General features: G+C 35.8%; 1 protein-coding gene across 3 annotated transcripts in view; it reads left to right on the top strand.

Moving 5' to 3' along the window:
- Positions 1 to 22,843, top strand: part of TOR1AIP1 (torsin 1A interacting protein 1) — a 44,533-nt gene that overhangs the window by 10,950 nt on the left and 10,740 nt on the right. For 2 of the 3 annotated variants that reach the window (XM_082613502.1, XM_082613504.1), the window contains 5 exons: positions 15,119 to 15,160; positions 15,979 to 16,071; positions 17,254 to 17,310; positions 19,445 to 19,486; positions 20,007 to 20,075. In XM_082613502.1, coding sequence (XP_082469628.1) covers positions 15,119 to 15,160; positions 15,979 to 16,071; positions 17,254 to 17,310; positions 19,445 to 19,486; positions 20,007 to 20,075 — 303 coding nt within the window. The remainder of the gene's footprint in view (positions 1 to 15,118; positions 15,161 to 15,978; positions 16,072 to 17,253; positions 17,311 to 19,444; positions 19,487 to 20,006; positions 20,076 to 22,843) is intronic. The other variant, XM_082613503.1, reaches the window with a different exon arrangement.

Below are 22,843 nucleotides of genomic sequence, written 5' to 3'. Positions count from 1 at the left end.
TTTGTCCCCAGACACAACACAAGCGAAGTTTATATTTCCTTGAGTACCCTTCACTACTCACACGAACACATTCCATAAGTCTCTAGGAATAGGAAAGTCTATAGTAGAAATATACCTGGGACTTTGTGTTTTTCTTAAAAACGATGGCCAGGAAAAAGAAAGTGAACAGAAAGTGATACAGTTAGTGGATGGTCTCCACCCACCAGAGGAAGTGGTTGTAAGTGGTCTATGTTTACAGCAGACCTAAAGACCTAGGACTTCTGAAAGTACCTTTTCCTAATTGGTTGAAGTTGTTAGAAAAGTGACACCTCCTTAATAGCACATTTTAATTATTGCCATTTGTCTAAAAGCCACAGATTTTATAATTTAATAACTTTTTTTGATTAAGGGTATTATTGCTCCAAATGGGATTTTAATTTCTTAAATTTTCTGCATGAGTGTAGGGAAGAGTAATACCTTTTTATTTTTATTTTTATTTTATTTTATTTTTTTTGCGGTACGTGGGCTTCTCACTGTTGTGGTCTCTCCCGTTGTGGAGCACAGGCTCCGGACGCGCAGGTTCAGCAGCCATGGCTCATGGGCCCAGCCACTCCGTGGCATGTGGGATCTTCCCGGACTGGGGCACGAACCCGTGTCCCCTGCATTGGCAGGCAGACTCTCAACCACTGCGCCACCAGCGAAGCCCCAAGAGTAAACCTTTTTAAAAAAAATTTTTTTTAAATGCTCTAACCTTCCACATGTAGCAGCCAAGAAGTTTAAAATAAAGGAAGCTGAATGACAAAAGAGGGAAATGAAATTAAAAGCTATGTAGTCATAGATACTGCTGATTCACCATGAGATTGTATTTGAATATTTATCTGTACATTCTCTGCAGCTTGGGTTAAAAAAATGAAAATTGTTTTAAGTATTAAAATAGTGGTATATATATATATGGTAGCCTAGAGAAGTTCCCTACTCTGGAAGAGGTCAGGAAGGTTTTATGGAGCTGGCATTTGAATTGAATTTTGAAGGATGAATAGCAGGCAAAATGGGGAAGGAGAATTACAAATATCGCCAATACTAGTAATTGTTTTGTAATAGAATGTCACTCTTTTACCTTTAGAGTTCAGGCAATATGAGAAACTCCTTTACATTAGAGGCAACACTCACAGTAACTGTGGCTCTTTGAGATATTTTATGTTAAATAATTTTCAGAATGACATTCTAAATCAGTAGACTTGGGTTTCTAGAGTTTCATTTTCTAGAGTGAGAAACATGTTTAAAAATATATATAAAGTCAAGACAAAAGCCTATTACAATGATGATTACTTGTCAAATGTACAAGATTTATTATTATTTAAGCTGTCTAGTTCATAAAATATTACTGGATTGTAAGGCACAAAATAATACCATTTTTTGTTCTTAGTGATGTTATCAAGATAGCCTAGCTTGACAAGTTATTGTTTATGTCTTGTATAGTGCTGATAAATATTTACTGTTAGGAACATGGAATTCTAAGGAAAGGATTTTTAGACACAGATTAAAAGTCTTTAAAGTGTTCAAAAATAAATTAAATACTTCAAATATGATAATAACATATTAGAAGTATTAAAAGTAAATGGGGAACTCCGTTACATAAGCTGGTTAAAAAATAATTCTTAAATCCTCCCCCATGCTAATTAGAAAACTAACATAAACAGAAAAAAAGGAGATTGAATTTTAGGCAACCTGGTATATGAAGGACTGATTATTAGTTAATTGGCTCTAGACAAATTGACCTGGAACTTCAAAACTATTATGGGAATAAATTGTATCAGGATGAAAAAGGGAAGGATTACTGTATAATTTATTTTTTCTGATAGTTGGGTGAATGAATATAAATCTTCAACGTACTTACCTTTCCATTAACGCAGATTCAAAAATCAGTTCAGCCTTAAACATAGTTTGCTACGCCAAATAATTTTTAAGCTATATAAAACATAATGCCCTAATATAAATGTAACTTTAGCCAAGCTGCTGTATTACATGACTTACACTTAGGTGTTGTTGGAACCTCCCATTTTAGGAGGAATTCACATCTCAGCCTTTTCCCATCATTCATTCATTTATTCAAAAAATTATTGAGGAAGGGACTTCCCTGGTGGTGGTGCAGTTGTTAAGACTCTGCTTGCCAGTGCAGGGGATGTGGGTTCAAGCCCTGGTCCAGGAAGATCCCACATGCTGCGGAGAAACTAAGCCCATGTGCCGCAACTACTGAGCCCATTTGCTACAACTACTGAAGCCCGCGCGCCTACAGCCCATGCTTCATAAGAGAAGCCACCACGATGAGAAGCCTGCGTGCTGCAATGAAGAGTAGCCCCCACTCGCTGCAACTAGAGAAAGCCTGCACGCAACAACGAAGACCCCATGCAGCCATAAATAAATAAATAAATAAAATTATTGAGGAAGACTTTTTGGTTCCACATGTAAGGAGCTTGGAAGTCACCACTTCAGCCTAATAACAAGTCAAAAACTGACAACTGAAAAATCAACAACTCTTAGATCCATGAGAGGAGATGACGCAGGTAAAACCACTGACCCCAAGATTGGAGAAACAGACAAACATAGGAAGTTGTGGCTTACTGGAGCCAAGATTCACAAGCAGAAGCCTCTGCAGGAGGTAGTAGCTGGGTAGGTAGCTGGGTAGGAAAATCTGAGCTGCAGTTGGTGAATTGTTGGAGGCTCAGCGTGGACAAGTCTGAAGAGTTAAAAATTCCAGGAGGACCCAGTCAAAGGTGGGCCCCTACTGTATTGTGAAATTTACCTCCAGAAGCTCAGCCAGGCTCCTATAATGAATATCAGCAAAAAATCCCCTTGTACTTATGCAAGGTAGAGGGAGAAAGGAAACATTTTGAAATATGCCAGGGCATTCTGTTCTTAACAAGGCAAGTCTTCAGGGAAATCTAGTTAACTGGACCCTAACCTACTCTATTATTATCAAAGCCCGACTGACCTGAAGGAAGGGAAATTCCCAACACCAGACCACTCTGAACATCCTGTCACACCTAAAGGGGAAGGGAAAAAAAGTGAGGAACTGTTTTGAAGTTCACAGTCCAGAGGCATAAGCTTAACTAAAAACAGAGACCTAGAGCTATAGAATACTTCCCCTTCCCCAACACCTGACCACCACCTTACTAAAGATCTATTTACAGCAGTTCTTTTCACCCAGTACAGCATGTCCAGCTATCAAGAAAAAATTACAAAACATGCCAAAATGCAAAAAACACAATTTGAAAAGATACAGCAACATCAACCAGACGTGGCAGGGATGTTAGAATTATCAGACCAGGAATTTAAAACAACTATGACTAATATGCTAAGGGCTGTAATGGATAAAGTAGACAGCATGCAAGAACAGAAAAACGATGTCAGCCAAGAGATAGAAATCCTAAGAAAGAATCAAAAAGAAATGCTACAGATAAAAAAGCACTGTAACAGAAATGAAGAATGCTTTTGGTGGGCTTATTGGACTGGACATGGCTAAGGAAAGAATCTCTACAGGATACATTAACAGAATCCTCAAAGAAATTATAATTATGTGACATGATGTGTTAGTAAGTGCTATGATGATAATCATATTGCAATATATAAATGTATCAAATCAACACATTGTACACCTTACCCATAACACAATGTTAAGTATCAGTTATATCTCAATTAAAAAAAATAGAATCCTTGAAACCAAAAATCAAAGAGAACAATGACTGAATAATACTGTGCGACAGCTATAGAAGGTGTAATAATGCATGCATAATGTAAATAATAGAAGGAGAAGAAAGGAACAAAGAAATGTTTGAAATAATAATGACTGAGAATTTCCCAAATTAATGTCAAACACTAAATTCAGATCCAGGGAGCTCACAAGCACCAAGCAGGATTAATGCCAAAAAATAAAAATACACTTAGGCATATCCTTTTTAAACCACAGAATGTCAAAAATAAAGAAAAAAATCCCAAAAGAAGTCAGAGGGAGACAACACATGACCTGTAAAGGAATAAAGGTCAGAATTACGTCTAACATCTCCTCAGAAACCATGCAAGCAAGAGATTGGAGTGAAAGATTTAAAGTGTTCAAAGAAAAAAAACCCACCAACCTGGAATACTGTACCTTGCAAAACTATCCTTCAGAGGTGAAGCCTCTACCCAAGCTAACTAAGAAAAAAAGAAAAGGAAAGAAGAAAAAAAAAAAGGAGGAAAAAAAGTGGGACACAAATTACTGATGTCAGGAATAAAAGAGGGGACACTATAGATCCCATCGAAATTAAAAGAATAACACAGGAATATTATGAACAACTCTATGCCACAGATTTGATAACCTAGATGAAATGAACTGATTCCTCGAAAGACATAATCTGCTAAAACTCACTCAAGAAGAAATAGGTAATCCAAATAGATCTATATCTCTTAATTGAATCAATAATTAATAACCTTCCAAAACAGAAAGCACCAGGCCCAGATGAGTTTCCTAGTGAATTCTATCAAACATTTAAGGAAGAAATTTTACCAATTCTCTACAATTTCTTGGAGTATAGAAGCAGAAGAATTACTTCCTAACTCATTCTGTGAGGCCAGCATTATGCTAATACCAAAACCAGACGAAAACATACGAGAAAAAACTATAGACCAATGTCAGAAACAGAGCAGAGTGAAGCATCTACCTTTGTCTCTCCCCTTCACTCTACAACCAGTGAAACATCCACAACTTAACAAAGATGCCTCTGCCCCAAACAACAGGATGCTGGAGAATTCCACACAGCTGTACATCTAAAGCTGGGTGAATTTTAACACTTAGTGGAAGTGGAACTGAGGGAACAGTGGAGATGGGGCCTGCAATTTGAGTCCCTCGATGGGACAGCAGAGCCCACAGCTTCAGAGAACCCAGTAACTGCAAGAAAGGCTACATGCATGACTCGAGCCAACTGACTGCACCAGCACCCATGGCCACAAGTAACTGGTGGGTAGCAGCAGTGGGGCCTAGGACCCCATCACAACAGCTGCTGAGGTGTGCACGTCCACAGCCCCCTCCACCTCCTATTCACAGTGGCAGAGCCTGCAAACCTTACAACAGACAAGGTAGAGTTGCCTGCATGACTCCAGCTCCTTCTGCCCCCTCTGTCCTTTCCCCTTCCCCTGATGGTGGGAAGTGGCCTCTAAATAGAAATCTAGAAATGATACAAGTAGAAGAGGAAAGAGAAATAAGATGTTTTAAAAACGAGGAAATCCTATGAGAGAAGTCCAACTCTTTTAGGAAGGGCAACATTCGGATAATGGTATCCCAGAAGAAGAAGGGAGCAGAGAGGTTATTTAAAGAAATAATAGCTGAGAATTTCCCAAACCTAGGGAAGGAGCTGCATATACAAGCCCATGAGGCTAAGAGAACACCTAATTACCTCTATGCAAAAAGACCTCCTCTATGCAAAAAGACCTCCTCCAAGACATAATATTAAGATTGTCAAAATTCAATAACAGTATTCTAAAGGCAGCCAGGGAAAAAATAATGGTGACCTACATACAAAGGAACCCCCCATTAGGCTATCAGTGGATTTCTCAGCAGAAACCCTACAGGCCAGGAGTAGAATGACATTCTCAAAATACTGAAAGATAAGAACTGTCACACAAGAATACTCTATCCAGCAAAGTTAACATTCACATATAAAGGAGAAAAAGACTTTCCCAGACAAAAGCTGAAGGAGTTCATCAGCATTAAACCTGCCTTGCAAGCTCTATTGAAAGGAGCTCTTCAACCAGAAACAAAGTGGCCAAAATATACAAAACTTTGAGCAAGGTGATAAATAGAACTAGAAAATTGCAACGGTCTATCAAATTTTTTAAACCCTCTATCATCACATAAAGGTTAAAGGGAGAAAACAAGCAGAATAATATAACTATCTCACTTTGATAACAAACTCACAACATAAAAAGGAATAACTTAAGACAACAAAAACATAAAAGGGGAAAAGGACAGAACTTGTATAGGTAAATGAAGATATCAGTAGAAAAAGGACTATTTTAACTAAGATGTTTTATACAAACCTCAGGGTAAACACAGAACATTAATGTGGAGCAGAGACACACAACATAATGAGAGGAAACTGAGAAAAATATCTTAGAAAACCAACAAACCAAAATGGCAGACAGGGGACTTCCCTGGTGGTCCAGTGGTTAAGACTTCACCTTCCAATGCAGGGGGTGTGGGTCCAATCCCTGATTGGGGAGCTAAGATCCACGTGCCTCATGGCCAAAAAACCAAAACATGAAACGGAAGCAATATTGTAACAAATTCAGTAAAGACTTGAAAAAAATGGTCCACATCAAAAAAGAAAAAAAAAATTGCCAGACAGAAGCACTAGGAGAAACAAGGTATAGATCAGCCAGAAAAAAACAAAAAAAGATATGATGGCAGTACTATGTCCTTATCTATCAATAATCACCCTAAATATAAATGGATTGCACGCACCAATCAAAAGACACAGAGTGGCTGGATGGATTGAAAAACAACTATATGTTTCCTCTAGAAGACATAGCTCTAAAGACAAACATAGGCTAAAAGTAAAGGGATGGAAGATGTTACATCAAGCAAATAGCAGCCAAAAGAAAGCTGGTATAGCCATACTCATATCAGAAAAAGTAGACTTCAAGCCAAAAAAGGTAACAAGAGACAAAAATGAACAGTATGTAATAATAAAGGAGACAATTTATCAAGAAGACATAACAGTGACAATTTATCAAGAAGACGTAACAGTGATAACAGATCATTCAGACAGAAAGTCAACAAGGAAACACTGGCCTTAAATGAAACATTAGACCAGATGGAGTTGATAGATTTTTAAACAACGTTCCATCCAAACACAGCAGAATATACATTCTTCTCAAGTGAAAGTGGAACTTTCTCAAGGATAGACGATATGTTGGGACACAAAACAAGTTTCCATAAATTTAAGAAGATTGAAGTCATATGCCATCTTCTCTTACCACAATGGAATGAAACTAGAAATCAGCTACAAGAAGAAAACTAGAAAAATTACAAATATATGGAAACTGAACAACTATTGGATCAATGAAGAAATTGAAGGAGAAATAAAAAATTACTTGAAAACAAATGTAAATGAAAATACAGTATACCAAAATCTATGGGATGGAGTAAAAGAGGGAAGGTTTTTTTAAAAATTTTATTTTTAATTATTTTTATTGGAATATAGTTGATTTACAATGTTGTGTTAGATTCAGGTTTACAGCAAAGTGAATCTGTTATACACATATCCACTTTTTTAAGATTCTTTTCCCATATTGGTCATTACAGAGTACATCCATGTCTTTTTTTTAAATTAACTTTTATTGGAGTATGGTTGCTTTACAAGGAGGGAAGTTTATATCAATAAGGTCTACCTCAAGAAACAGGAAAAATCTTTAACAATCTTACCTTACACCTAAAGAAACTAGAAAAAGAAGAACAAACGAACCCCCAAATTAGTATAATTAAGGAGAAAGTAAAGATAAGAGCAGAAATAAATAAGAAACTAAAAAGACAGTAGAAAAGATCAATGAAACTAAGAGCTGGTTCTTTGGAAAGATAAACAAAATTGACAAACTGTTAGCTAGACTCACTAAGGAAAACAGCAACAAGGCTCTGATAAATATAATTAGAAACAAAAGAGGAAAAAAAACAGGTACCACAGAAATACAAAGGATTATAAGAGAGTATTATTAACAGCTATACACCAACAAATTGCACAGCCTAGAAGAAACGGAAAATATCTTAGAATCATACAACCTTCCAAGACTGAATCAGGAAGAAATAGAAAATCTGAATAGACTGATCACTTGTACAGAGATTGAAACAGTAATCAAACAACTCCCAAAAAACAAAAGTCCAGGACCACATGGCTTCACAGGCGAATTCTGCCAAACATTTGATGAAGATTTAATACCTATCCTTCTCAAACTGTTCCATAAAACTGAAAAAAGGGAATACTTCCTAACTCACTTTAACACATTATTGACCAGAGATGCCACAGGCGTTAGTTTCTGCAGAAATCCCCTGGTCAATAATGTGTTAAGAGGCCAATGTCACCGTGATACCAAAACCAGAGGATGATAACAACAACAAAAAATCACAGTCCAGTATCTCTGGTGAACATAGATGCAAAAATCCTGAACAAAATATTAGCAAACTGAATTCAACAATATATTGAAAAGATCCTACACCATGATCAAGTGGGATTTATTCCATTCAAGGATGGTTCAACATTATTAAATCAATCATCGTGATACACCACCTTAATAAAATGAAGGATAAAAGCCGTAAGATAATCTCAGTAGATGCAGAAAAAGCATTTAACAAGATTCAATACTGATTATGATAAAAATTCTAAAGTTGGTGTAGTAGGGGCATACCTCAACATAATAAAAGCCGTATATGATAAACCCACAACTAACATCATACTCCATGGTGAAAAATTGAAAGATATCCCTCTAAGATCAGGAATAAAACAAGGATGTGCACTCTTACCACTCCTATTCAAGATAGTATTGGAAGTCCTAGCCAGAGCAATTAGCTAAGAAAAAAGAAATAAAATGTGTCCAAATTGGGAAGGAAGAAGTAGAAATAATAAATGAATACAATAAAGTTGCAGGATATAAAATCAATATATAAAAATCTGGGCATTTCCCTGGTGATGCAGTGGTTAAGAATCTGCCTGCCAATGCAGGGGACACAGGTTTGAGCCCTGGTCCAAGAGCATCCCACATGCTGCAGAGCGACTAAGAAAACAATGTGCATAGCATGGGGAGATCAGCTCGGTGCTTTGTGACTACCTAGGTGGGTGGGATAGGGAGGGTGGGAGGGAGACACAAGAGGGAGTAGATATGGAGATATATGTATATGTATAGCTGATTCATTTTGTTATAAAGCAGAAACTAACACACCATTGTAAAGCAATTATACTCCAATAAGAATGTTAAAAGAAAGAAAGAAAGCAATGTCATTTACAGTTACAACAAAAATAATAAAATACCTGGAAGTAAATTTAATCATGGAGGTAAAAGGCATGTACAGTGAAAAATATAAGACACTGTTGAATTGAAGTAGACACAAATAAGTGGCAAGATATTCTATGCTCATGGATTGGAAGAATTAAAATTGTCAAAATGTACTTATTACCTAAAACAAACTACTGATTCAGTGCAATCCCTATCAAAATCCCAAAAACATTTTTCACAGAAAAGAACAAAAAGTTTTAAAACTTATGTAGAACCACAAAAGAAGCATCACAGCATTATTTACAATAGCCAAGGTACAGAAACAACCCAAGTGCCCATCAATAGATGAATGGATAAAGAAGATGTGGTATATGTATAAAAGAAGACATACAGATGGCTAACTGGCACATGAAAAAATGTTCAACATCACTGATTATTAGGGAAATGGAAATCAAAATCACAGTGAGATATCACCTCACACCTGTTAGAATTCTCAAAAAGGCAAGAATTAACAAGTGTTGGCAAGGATATGGAGAAAAGGGACCCCCTCATACATTGTTGGTAGGAATGTAAGTTGGTACAGTCACTATGGAAGACTATTTAGAGATTCCTCAAAAAATTAAGAATAGAACTACCATATGATCCAGCTATCCTACTTCTGGGCATTTATCCAAAGAATATGAAGATACTAATCTGAAGAGATATCTGCACCACCACCCACCCCCATAATCATCACAGCATTATTTACAATAGCCAAGGTACAGAAACAACCCAAGTGCCCATCAACAGATGAATGGATAAAGAAGATGTGGTATATGTATAAAATGGAATACTACCCAGCCATAAAAAAGGTGAAATTTTGCTATTTGTGACAGTGTGGATGGACCTTGAGGGCATTATGCTAAGTGAGCTAAGTCAGACAGAGGAAGACATACATATGATTTCATTCATATGGGGAATGTAAAAAAATGAATAAACATTTAAAAATAAATGAACATACCAAACAAAAACAAACATGTAGATAGAACAAAGTTGTCGATATCTGAGGGGAAGGGGCAGTGGGGAAGGGGAAGTGGGTAGAGGGGATCAACTGTATGGTGGTAGATGGAAAATAAGGTTTTTTTAAATAAATGTTTATTATCTATGTTTGGCTGCATTGGGTCTTCATTGCTGCACACGAGCTTTCTCTAGTTGCAGCAAGTGGGGGCTACTCTTCGTTATGGTGCATGGGCTTCAGTAGTTGTGGCACACAGGCTCAGTAGTTGTGGCTCCGTGGGCTCTAGAGCACAGGCTCAGTAGTTGTGGCACATGGGCTTAGTTGCTCTGCTGCATGTGGGATCTTCCCGGAGCAGGGATCGAACCCGTGTCCCCTGCATTGGCAGGCGGGTTCTTAACCACTGCGCCACCAGGGAAGTCCCAGAAAATAAGTCTGTGGTTGTGAGCACATTGTAGGGTGTATAGAAGTAGAAATAAAATGCTGTACACGTGAAACTTACAGATCAGTGTTACTTAAATTTTTTTTAAGATGTTTAAAAAATATTTCTCATGAACACAGATGCAAAAACCTTCAACAAAATGTTAGTAAATCAAATTTTTAAAAGTATGAAAAGAATTAATACACTACAACCAAATGGGATTTATCTCAGGTATGCAAGGCTGGTTTGACATTTGAAAATCAATTCATATAATCCAGCACATCAACAGACTAAGGAAAAATCATATGATCATATCAATAGATGCAGAAAACAACATTTGATAAGAGTCCAACACCCATTCATGATAAAAATCCTCAGTTAGGAATAGAGATAAACTTTGTCAACTTGATAAAAACTATCTACAGAAACTACAGCTAACATGTGTAATAATGGTAAGAAACTGGAAGCTTTTGTACTAACATCAGGTACAAGGCAAGGATGTCCTTGCTCACCAGTTTTTAATATTGTGCTGGAAGTTCTAGCTAATGCAATAAGACAAAGGAAATAAAAGGTATACAGATTGGGAAGGAGGAAATAAAACTGTCCTTATTCACAGATGACATGATTCTCTATGTAGAAAATCCAAGAGAATGGACAAAAAACCTTCTGGAACTTATGCAGTTATGCAAAGTTGTAGGATACAAGGTTAATATACAAAAGTCAAGCACTGTCTTTTTTTTTTTTTTTTTTTTTTTTTTTTGCGGTATGCGGGCCTCTCACTGTTGTGGCCTCTCCCGTTGCGGAGCACAGGCTCCGGATGCGCAGGCCCAGCGGCCATGGCTCACGGGCCCAGCCGCTCCGCGGCACATGGGATCCTCCCAGACCGGGGCACGAACCCGTATCCCCTGCATCGGCAGGCGGACTCTCAACCACTGCGCCACCAGGGAGGCCCCAAGCACTGTCTTATATACCAGTAGTGAACAAGAGATACTTGAAAATGAAACACAATATAATTACCATTAGCATACCCCAACATGTAATACTTAGATATAAATCTAACAAAATATGTACAAGATCTATATGAAAAAAACTACAAAACTTTGATGAATGAAATCAAAGAACTGCTAAATAAATGGGGAGATATTCCATGTTAATGGATAGGAGGACTCAATATTGTCAAGGTGTCATTTCTTCCCAACTTAATCTGTAGATTCAGTGCAACAGGAATCAAAATCCCAGCAAGTTAATTCATGGATATCAACAAATTAGTCCTAAAGTTTGTATGGAGAAACAAAAGACCCAGAATAGCTAACACAATATTGGAAGAATAAAGTAGGACAGTACTCAACCTCAAGCTAAACTAAACCTAAAGCTACAGTAATTGAGACAATGTGGTATTGTCAAAAGAATAGACAAGTAGATCCTTGGAACAGAATAAAGAGCCTGTAAGTAGACCCACGTATAGTCAACTGATCTTTGACAAAGGAGCAAAGGCAGTACAATGGAACAGAGAGTCTTTTCAACAAATGGTACTGGGACAACTGGACATCCACATGCAAAAAAAAGAATCTGAGCACAGACCTTAACACCTTTCACAAAAATTAACTCAAAATAGATCATAGACCTAAATGTAAGCACAAAACCATAAAACTAGAAGATTACATAGGAGAAAAATCTAGATGACCTTGGGTATGGTGATGCCTTTTTAGGTATAAACCAAAGGCATTATCCATGAAAGAAATAACTGATAAGCCGAACTTTGTTAGAATTATAACTTCTGCTCAGCAAAAGACAATATCAAGGGAATGAGAAGGCAGGCCACAGATTGCGAGCAAATATTTGTAAATGACATATTTGAGAAAGGGCTATTATCCAAAATATACAAAGAACTCTTAAAACTCAACAATAAGAAAACAACTTGATTTAAAAATGGGTTGAAGTCCGTAACAGACACCTCACCAAAGAAGATATACAGGTGGCAAATAAACGTTTGAAAAGTTGCTCTACATTGTATGTCATCAGGGAAATGAAATTGAAAACGAGATACTACTACATACCTTCATTAACAACACCAAATGCTTATGTGGATATGAAGCAACAGGAAATCCTATTCATTGCTGTTGGGAATGTAAGGTGGTCCAACCACTTTGAAGTTAGTTTTACAGTTTCTTACAAAACTAAACATACTCTTACCATACAATCCAGCAATCACATTCCTTGATATTTACCCAAAAGGGTTGAAAACTTATGTCCACACACAAACCTGCACACACATATGGCAGCTTTATTCATAATTGCCAAAACTTGGAAACAACCAAGATGTCCTTCCATGAGTGAGTGGATAAATAAACATCCAGACAATGAGATATTATTGTGTTAAGAGCTATCAAGCCATGAAGAGACATGGAGGAAACTTAAGTGAATCTTACTAAGTGAAAGAAGCCAATCTGAAGAGGCTACATACTGTATGATTCCAACTATATGATATCCTGGAAAAGGCAAAACTCTTGAGACAATAAAAAGATCAGTGATTGCCAAGGGTTTGGGGTGGGGGTGGGAGATGGGGGAGCAATGAATATAGGTAGAGCACAGAAGATTTCTAGGACAGTAAAAATACTCTATGATATCATAATAGTGGATACATGTCATTATACATTTGTCTAAACCCACAGAAGGTACAACATCAAGATTGAGCTGTTATGTAAATTATGGTCTTTGGGTGATTACGATGTGTCTATATAGGTTCATCAGTTGTGACAAATGTACCACTCTGATAGGAATGTTGGTAATGGGGAAGACGATGCATGTCTGGACACAGGGAGCATATGGGAAATCTCTCTCCCCCTCAATTTCATGACTCTTAAACTGCTTTTAAAAATGAATTTAAAAAATTAATTTAAAAATAAATTTAAACAAATTACTGAGTGCTTACTATGTGCCATTATGAACAAAACTGATGCAGTGGTAGAAGGGTAGTAGACTAGGAATCAGAAGGGCCTGTATTCAAGTCCTTTTTTGTCCCTTGTTAGTCCTGACACCCTTAGACAAGTCACTTAGTATCTTTGAGCCTTACCTATGATAGTATTCCCTTATGACATTATGGGAATCAGATAACAGACATGAAGTTTTTTGAAAACTAACTAGCAACATGAAAATATTAAGGACTTACTATTATTAAAATAATAACTAAGACATGACCATTGACTCTTAAGAAAACATTTTTTGTTTGCATGCTATGTGAATAGTTGTATAAATGAGTAAAGCAAAACAGCTGTCCAAAAAAGAAATACTGTAATAGTTATGCACTTAGAAAACAAAACTTCAAAAAGGGAACAATACCTTTTTATGTGAATGGAAATATTAACATTTTAAGGGAATAGCACTAAGACAAGTTTGACTTTCCATTTTTCTGCTTGGAGAAAAAAGATAAAACGAAAAGACAGTCTTTCTAAGGAAAGAGTAGCATAGTATTACTAGCAATTTTCTCAGGGTTAATTTTTTTTATAGCAAAAATGTTGGCAAATACTGATTTGCACTTGCCACTATTAAGAGTAGTTTGACTAGTATTATACCAATCTAATTAAACTGATTTTTAAAAAGTATTTCCAGGGCTTCCCTGGTGACGCAGTGGTTGAGAGTCCGCCTGCCGATGCAGGGGACACGGGTTCGTGCCCTGGTCCGGGAAGATCCCACATGCCACGGAGCAGCTGGGCCCGTGAGCCATGGCCGCTGAGCCTGCGCGTCCGGATCCTGTGCTCTGCAACGGGAGAGGCCACAACAGTGAGAGGCCCGCGTACCTCAAAAAAAAAAAAAAAAAAAAAAGTATTTCCAAATTCACCATATAATGTTTTGGTAGTTGCCTTCTACAGTACAGTTTTTTTTTTCTTTTGTAAAGCAAATAGGGGTTAAAATCAATAGAAGAAAATCTGAAATTTTTAGCTTCTCACATGATCATTCAGCAGTATTTTAGCCCAATTGTGCAATGCTTGCATTTGGGTATATCTTCCTTTATTAAAAAAAAAAATCACAGAATTCCCTGGCGGTCCAGTGGTTAGGACTCTGCGCTTCCACTGCCGAGGGTCTGGGTTCAATCCCTGGTCGGGGAACTAAGATACCGTAAGCTGCGGGGCACGGCCAAAAATATAAAAATAAAAGTCAGAATAGCCGATGTAAAAATACTGCATTTGTTTGACACATTTTGCTCGTTTATCTTTGTCCAGATTCTCTAGCTCTTAGAAATAGTGGTGTATGTGGACCTGCTGGAACTAGGAGAGCTTCTTTACCTTTCTTACATCCTCTTTGGATGCACTGATTCATTAAAGAACTGGTTTTTCAACTCTACTGGTGTGGTTGGCTTTTCAAAAGAGTATAGGGAATCTAGCAGATATGAGAATAAGAATACAGTAAACCTATAGGGACTGTATTTATCAACATAGAGTTTCATGTTTTCTGCAAACACAGGTTACATTTTATAATACAAACAGACCTCTGGGTGAAGTAACAGTAAACTCTTTCTGACCCTAGTTTGTAGCAGACTTATTCCTGAAATAATGTAAAGGGAATTAATTGATTCTTTTTTTATAATTTAACAAAAAATAGTATAATTGGTGTGATGTAATGTTCACTTCCCTAAATTAAATGCTCTTATTTATTCCTGAGCTTTGGCTTATGATGTTACATACAGCATGTGTGCTTCTCTCTTCTAGAAGCCACCAGTGTCCAACAGAAGGTCAATTTCTCAGAAGAAGGTATTTTCTCTTAAAATATCATGCAATATATTCTAAATCTTTTTGTTGTTAAGATTAGAAGCAATTTTGCTAAGTACTTAAGAGAGAGAGCAGAAAATCATGTCTTTTGGGAAAAAAAATTCATGCTTATCTGAACTATTAAATGGACAGGTAAAATAGGATAGAATGATAGCCTTTCTGTGCATTTTAAGCATCTTTTGTTTGTTTGAGTTAATTTAAGCAAAGCTAATATTTTCTGTTCTGGCATGTGCTGGCCTTTGATTATGGTATTCAAATAATCAGTTTTCAAATTCTCATAACCAGTCTATGTTTGAATAGTACGGTAAAATTTAGTCCATTTTTAAGTTCACCATAATCTGAGATTAGTCACCTGCATACTGAAATGTTTGTGTACGGGTGTATGTATCCACACACCCTGTTTGCAAACACACACACATATATGCAAACACATATACATGCATATACTAATCTTGTCTGACTTTATACACTAACTATATGTACTTTTCCCCCCCATAAGGTAAAACTTTTCTTCTATTTAATGTTCATTTGTTTACTTTTCAACTCTACATTAAAGCCTCAGAATATAATCTTATTGAATATTCGTTTCGGATATAATTATTTACCTCAGAGAAAATAAAATAAATGAGCTCAATTTTAGCTTATTTAGAACTTTGTGACTCAGGATAGTAAGCATAATAAATAGCAATTCTATATCCGAGGCTTCATTTTAATGTTGAATTACTTGTTTTTATTTTTTAATCCAGATCTTCAGAGCCTTAGAATAAAAACTATACTAGTATATTTTTATTTCTTTTTAGGGGAAACGGAGGAAGATGATCAAGACAGCTCTGACAGTGATGTTACAGTTGTTAAGTTCAGATCCGGGTCCGGGGATTCTGTTGAGTCTGGAGGTAACATTGCTTTATGTACATATGACTCTTATCTTAGGAGCTGTATTTTTAGTTAAAATATACAGGTATTCTGTGAATTTGCTTTTTTAAAAAGTATTTTAAAGTATTTATTAAAATACTTTTTAAAAAGTTTTGTACTTTTAAACATTTTTTTAAATTACTGATTCCATGTATACATCTGATTAGTAATGTAATATCTAAACAAACAAATCACTTTTACTTTGCTTTGTTGTTTATAGAACATAAGATATTTTTGTGCTCAAAAGAAGAGTTATTTGTGATTTTTAAAAAAATTTTATAGAGGGACTTCCCTGGTGGCGCAGTGGTTAAGAATCTGCCTGCCAGTGCAGGGGACACTGGTTCAAGCCCTGCTCCGGGAAGATCCCACATGCCGCAGAGCGGCTGGGCCCGTGAGCCGTGGCCGCTGAGCCTGCGCGTCCGGAGCCTGTGCTCTGCAACGGGAGAGGCCACAACAGTGAGAGGCCTGCGTACCGCAAAAATAAATAAATAAATAAATAAAAATTAAAAAAAAATAAAATGTCTATTTTAGTTTGTTTTATAATATATACAACACATTAGTTAATATATTATTTTAGTAATGCTTGTATATAATATTAAAAATACATTTTGGAGATAGATGATCAAAATTTTTTTAGTTATAGGAGTACACCAACAAAAATACTTAACCACCACCTGGTTATGTCAAATGCTTTTGCCTCCAAGATAGCAGTCTGACTGCTTTTAGACATACTTTGTTATAAATTCCACTTTTAAATGAAAAAAAATTAAGATTTTTAAGAAGGGAAGGCTAAAATACATAATATATTGACCACTTGCAGGAAAAATTTAAGACAAAATGGATAGTAATGATTTCCAGAAGATCCATTATTGTAAACTTTCAAGATTTTCCCCAGCTCAAAGGTTTCATTATCTTGTTTACCTCATGCCATGCTCTATATCTTTTTTTCTCTTTAAAAAGAAAAGACAGATAATTAATTTTTTAGACATAACTTGACCCTTTAGAAACTATTTTTTAAAATAAATTATACATTCAAGTGTTGAATTCCCTGGGGTTTATCTGAATATTTTTGCTCTTTTGATTACTCATCATTCTCTGGTTAAATGTGCACTTAGAAAGTTAAATATGCTTTATAGTATACTATGTTTCTTTCTTGTTTTTAGACCAAACCACCAGATCATCAAGTCAATATCCAGAATCACTTTGGCAGTCATCACAAAGTAAGTAAAACCATGATTTTTACTCTTAAAAGTCTACCTGTGGGTGTGGTCAAATGCTATTCTTATTTTTGAAGATCTTCTTTTGCAGTTTAATGTAAAATGTTGAAGAAGAGGTATAGTGAATGCTAAAAAAACCCTCATCTTGCATCTTGAATTTGCCTCTTGAGTTAATCACCTCTGTACCCAACCTTGATTTTGAATTTTAAAAAAACAAAAAACTACTGCCTTCTTTGATTTGTTGAATGTCCTCGTTTGCAATGTAAATTTGTTGATTGTTTTAGTTTAATTAACTAATGTAGTAGTTTGAGCCTACTTATATGGTAAGATTTAAACAGTGTTGCGAAAGTTTGGAAGGATGAATAAATAAGTGGTAAATCAGGTAAAGTAAAAAGTTAATGGTAAGTTAGTTGGTGTGTATATAAAAGTCTTACAGCCCGGCTTACAACTTTGAAAATTTTCATAATAAAATACTGAGAAAATGTAACACACATGAAAAGAACGGGAAGTAATATACTAAAATGCTAACAGTGTTTGTTCAGGATGGTAGAATTGTTGTTGACATTTTTCGTTTACTTTTTTCCTATATTTTGCAGATTATCTACAATGGATATGTATCTTTTAGGTTAAGCAGAAATTACACTGTTTTTTCTTTTTCCATTTTTAAATCAAGTCCCAGAATTCAAATTAATTATTAGTCAACCAAAAATATCCTGGAATGTAAAATCTTCAAGAACTTTTTTTTCCTTTCACAATACCGTTTTAAAAATATGAGACTATTTTTTTAAAAAAGTCTTTGGAAATCTGTTTTCTAATCACTGTGTTCATAGAATTCCACTTTATATATGTGTATATATATATATATATTTTTAGTTTTTAGTAGGTTCTGGGTTTGGAATTAAAACTGAGACAAAACAAAAGCAGGTGAAACAAAAATCAGTCATTTATGGAAAATTACTCCCTGGATTATCTTTATGTTTGCCCTTTGTTATTCTAAATCTTTGATCTTTGGAAGCTCTGAAATGTGTCTCCCTATATTAATTATGCTATACTTATGCAATGGTATACTTTTCAGTTATGGAGTTGTTTGTATACAATTAGGTATATATTTCCTTGAATCTAAAATGCCATTGCTTTTATGTATCACTGAGAAAGAAAACCATCCAGTTAAACTGTGTCATACCACTGATTCTAAGATGCAGCCCTAAAGCAAAGGTGTTTTTAAAAAATTACTTCACAGAGTCAATGAAAGACAATACAAAAAAGTGTGTGTTTAGTTTTTTAAAAAGTTCTTTGTTAGTGTAGACTGAAAACAAATCTGGAAAATACATCTATTTGTCTTATTCACCATGGTTTTCCTACAATGTTTTGCACGTAATAGGCACTTAATAGATATTAATGAATTTTTAGGTTATGCATTTCTAGAATGGTGTATTTCTGTTACAGCCAGCACATACTGCATTTTTAGTCAGAAAATAAGTTGAACATAAATTTATATTGGTACTTGAATCAGTAGCTAGAAGTAACTTGTTTCTTCAGGGCAGATTCGCAAATTTACCATGTTATAATTGTTTGTAATAACATTTTCTAATTATCCCATTGTATCATTTTATAGTTGTCCTTAAATACCATCCCAAAACATTAAGTAGCATCTTGCACTGCATAACTACTTTGCAGTGTTCACAAATTTGCTTATATAGTATATACCGTTATATATGAACTGCCTGGGTTTATATCTCAGTCCTGCTACCTTTTACATATGTAATCGTGGGGAAAATTATCAATTTCAGTTTACTTATTTATAAAATAGGAATAATAGTATCTACCACATAAAGTGTGAGAGTTGATAAAATTATACTTGGTACCTGGTAAACATTCAGTACATTTAGCTTTTATTTTGATGGTGTTGCTCTTAAAGCTGGCTTCTTATTATCCAATTCCTGAACATTTTGAAGTTTAGAAGAGGGAAAATACATATATATTGTATATGTTTGGGACTGATGAAAGAAAGCTTTGATTTGTTTTTGTTTTTGTTTTTGGTGTCAGTAGTAAACAAGTAAAATGTTTATGCAACATCTTCATTGTTTTTATTTCCGTTCTTTATTTTCTACGACCTTATCTCTGTTTTCTGTTTCAGGTCGAGACTTCACAGCTTTTTTTAAGCAACCATTAGTGCTAAGTAAGTGGTTAGTTGTCTATTCTTTTATCAATCAACCCAGTCTTACTAGCCGACAAAAATTTGAATAGGATTCAAAGCCATTTTACCCTCTTTGCCTTTTAATCCACCACAAATTGATACTACATGTAATATTGGTACTCTGTGATGTAGAGATGTGTTTAGGACTACTTTACTGAAAATAATTTATTTACAAAAGTAAATGGTTAACCTTTTTCTTCTTAATTAACACCAAAGTGTTAATGAAGTTCAAGTGTTAATAAATGCAGTCATAGACCATAGCAAAGGACTTGTACATAGTTTTGTCTATTAGGAGATTATGTATTTGCTGCCTTTTTTGCTGTGGGAAGTGACTCATCCTCACTGATGTGATCCTTTGACATTATCTTTTACTTTTGAACCTATTGTTTTGGTTGTTTTCCTCGCCAAATTTGTTTTGCCTTTCTGATAAATTTACCTTATAACACTGAGGTATAGTATACATTTTCAAAGTATGTGAAATGATATCTTGATATTGTCTCAGGCTCGGGATATCAAAAAAATCGTCAAGAATGGGTTGAACAAACCACAAGAGTAAGGACTAGGATGCAAAGTAAGTTGATAAATCTCTACCTGTTATTGAAGAAATTTTTAAATTACTGCCTGTTATTGAAGTAATTTTATTTGCTGTTTTTTTGATTATTTAACATATAAAACTGTTTAGTTCATCAGATAAGCATTTGGGTTGCTTGTGATCTCATTAATAAAGGACATTTATGATTACTAGTTTAGTTATTTCCATCTACTTGGACTGGCAGGAGATGGACTGGGTGTAGAGTGTAGATAGTGGTGTGAGAAAACCAGTGGATGATAGGTCTGTACTTGACAAGTTGTCAGTTCTGTCTAGCAGCAGTACAATCTGCACATGAAAATGAAATTCTAATCTTTTGATAGTACCTGTTTTTATTTTTAACAGTTGTTTACCGTTGTATAAATAACCACTTAGAGCAGCTTGGCATACCCATTATTTTAAGCTATAAATGCTGAAATCCTCAAATTGTATTTTCATGTTTAGGTTTAGGATGGATTAAATGTCATAGAATTTAAGAAATATTTAAGAAATAAATAGGTGCGATAAAACATACTTTGGCTGGGAAAACTGGACAGGGACATGTAAAAGTATGAGATTAGATCACTCCCTAACACCATACACAAAAATAAGCTCAAAATGGATTAAAGACCTAAATGTAAGGCCAGAAACTATCAAACTCTTAGAGGAAAACATAGGCAGAACACTCTATGACATAAATCACAGCAAGATCCTTTTTGACCCACCTCCTAGAGAAATGGAAATAAAGACAAAAATAAACACATGGGACCTAATGAAACTTAAAAGGTTTTGCACAGCAAAGGAAACCATAAACAAGACCAAAAGACAACCCTCAGAATGGGAGAAAATATTTGCAAATGAAGCAACTGACAAAGGATCAATCTCCAAAATTTATAAGCAGCTCATGCAGCTCAGTAACAAAAAAAAAAAACCCAATCCAAAAATGGGCAGAAGACCTAAATAGACATTTCTCCAAAGAAGATATACAGACTGCCAACAAACACATGAAAGAATGCTCAACATCATTAATCATTAGAGAAATGCAAATCAGAACTACAATGAGATATCATCTCACACCAGTCAGAATGGCCATCATCAAAAAATCTAGAAACAATAAATGCTGGAGAGGGTGTGGAAAAAAGGGAACACTCTTGCACTGCTGGTGGGAATGTGAATTGGTACAGCCACTATGGAGAACAGTATGGAGGTTCCTTAAAAAACTACAAATAGAACTACCATATGACCCAGCAATCCCACTACTGGGCATATACCCTGAGAAAACCATAATTCAAAACAAGTCATGCACCAAAATGTTCATTGCAGCTCTATTTACAATAGCCCAGAGATTGAAACAACCTAAGTGTCCATCATCGGATGAATGGATAAAGAAGATGTGGCACATATATATAACGGAATATTACCCAGCCATAAAAAGAAACGAAATTGAGCTATTTGTAATGAGATAGATAGACCTAGAGTCTGTCATACAGAGTGAAGTAAGTCAGAAAGAGAAAGACAAATACCGTGTGCTAACACATACATATGGAATTTAAGAAAAAAAAATGTTATGAAGAACCTAGGGATAAAACAGGAGTAAAGACACAGACCTACTTGAGAATGGACTTGAGGATATGGGGAGGGGGAAGGGTATGCTGTGACAAAGCGAGAGAGAGGCATGGACATATGTACACTGCCAAACGTGGGGTGGATAGCTGGTGGGAGGCAGCCACATAGCACAGGGAGATGGGATCGGTACTTTGTGACCGCCTGGGGGGGTGGGATAGGGAGGGTGGAAGGGAGGGAGACGCAAGAGGGAAGGGATGTGGGAACAGATGCATAGGTATAACTGATTCACTTTGTTATAAAGCAGAAACTAACACACCATTGTGAAGCAATTCTACTCCAATAAAGTTAAAAAAAAAAACTTTGAATTCAGTGTCTATCATAATTTCTATAGCAGTGTGTCCACATTAAACCTTGACTGTATAAAAATATCCATGCCATGCCTTAAGTGACCTTTAACCTCTATCCCTTCCTTACTCATGTAGCCACAGTAGGTCTCGAGGTCATCAGGTGTCCCTTACTTTTATTTAGATAATATAAAAATCCCCATCATATAGCTCTTGCTCATGAAATGACTAACTGTAATTGGACAAGATAACCTCTGTGACTTTGTTTTTCTATCAGTAAAGTAGTAGTGGTTGCAATTCATTTTTTCCCCAGCAGTGAAGTTTTATCGTACACGTAAGTGAGTTCTTCAGCTGTCTAAAACTGAAATAGCTTTTTGCCCTCGCCTTATTGTTGGCTGTTGTTTTTTTTTGGCCACGCTTCGCAGCTTGTGGGATCTTAGTTCCCCAACCAGGGATCGAACCAGGGCCCTCGGCAGTGAGAGCACAGAGTCCTAACCACTGGACCGCCAGGGAATTCCCTGGCTGTCATTTCTTATTGCTGTATATACTTGCTATTAGAAGACCATTTCCTCTTAAAATTTGTTCTTCTTGACCTATTATAGTTAGGACACCAAATATTAATTCAGCTTTTTAAGATTATGGTTATAACCAGTATCAAAAATTAAAACATTCTGAAGATCTAAGAATTACTCTTGGAAGCAAAACTGCAAGAGTTTAAGTGTATATACTATGAAAAGCTCAGAGTTTTACGATGTTATTAGTTCTTAACTATATATTCTGGGTAACTAATAGCAGATAAATTACTTCCAGAAAAGTGAAGTGTAGTACATATTGTTCTCAAAAAATGTTTGCATTGTCCTC

This window comes from Mesoplodon mirus, assembly GCF_964341445.2.
Source record: "Mesoplodon mirus genome assembly, chromosome: 3".
Taxonomy (NCBI): Eukaryota; Metazoa; Chordata; class Mammalia; order Artiodactyla; family Ziphiidae; genus Mesoplodon; species Mesoplodon mirus.
The sequence above is the reverse complement of the archived record's forward strand: the minus strand, read 5'-3'. Positions and strand labels throughout refer to the sequence as shown.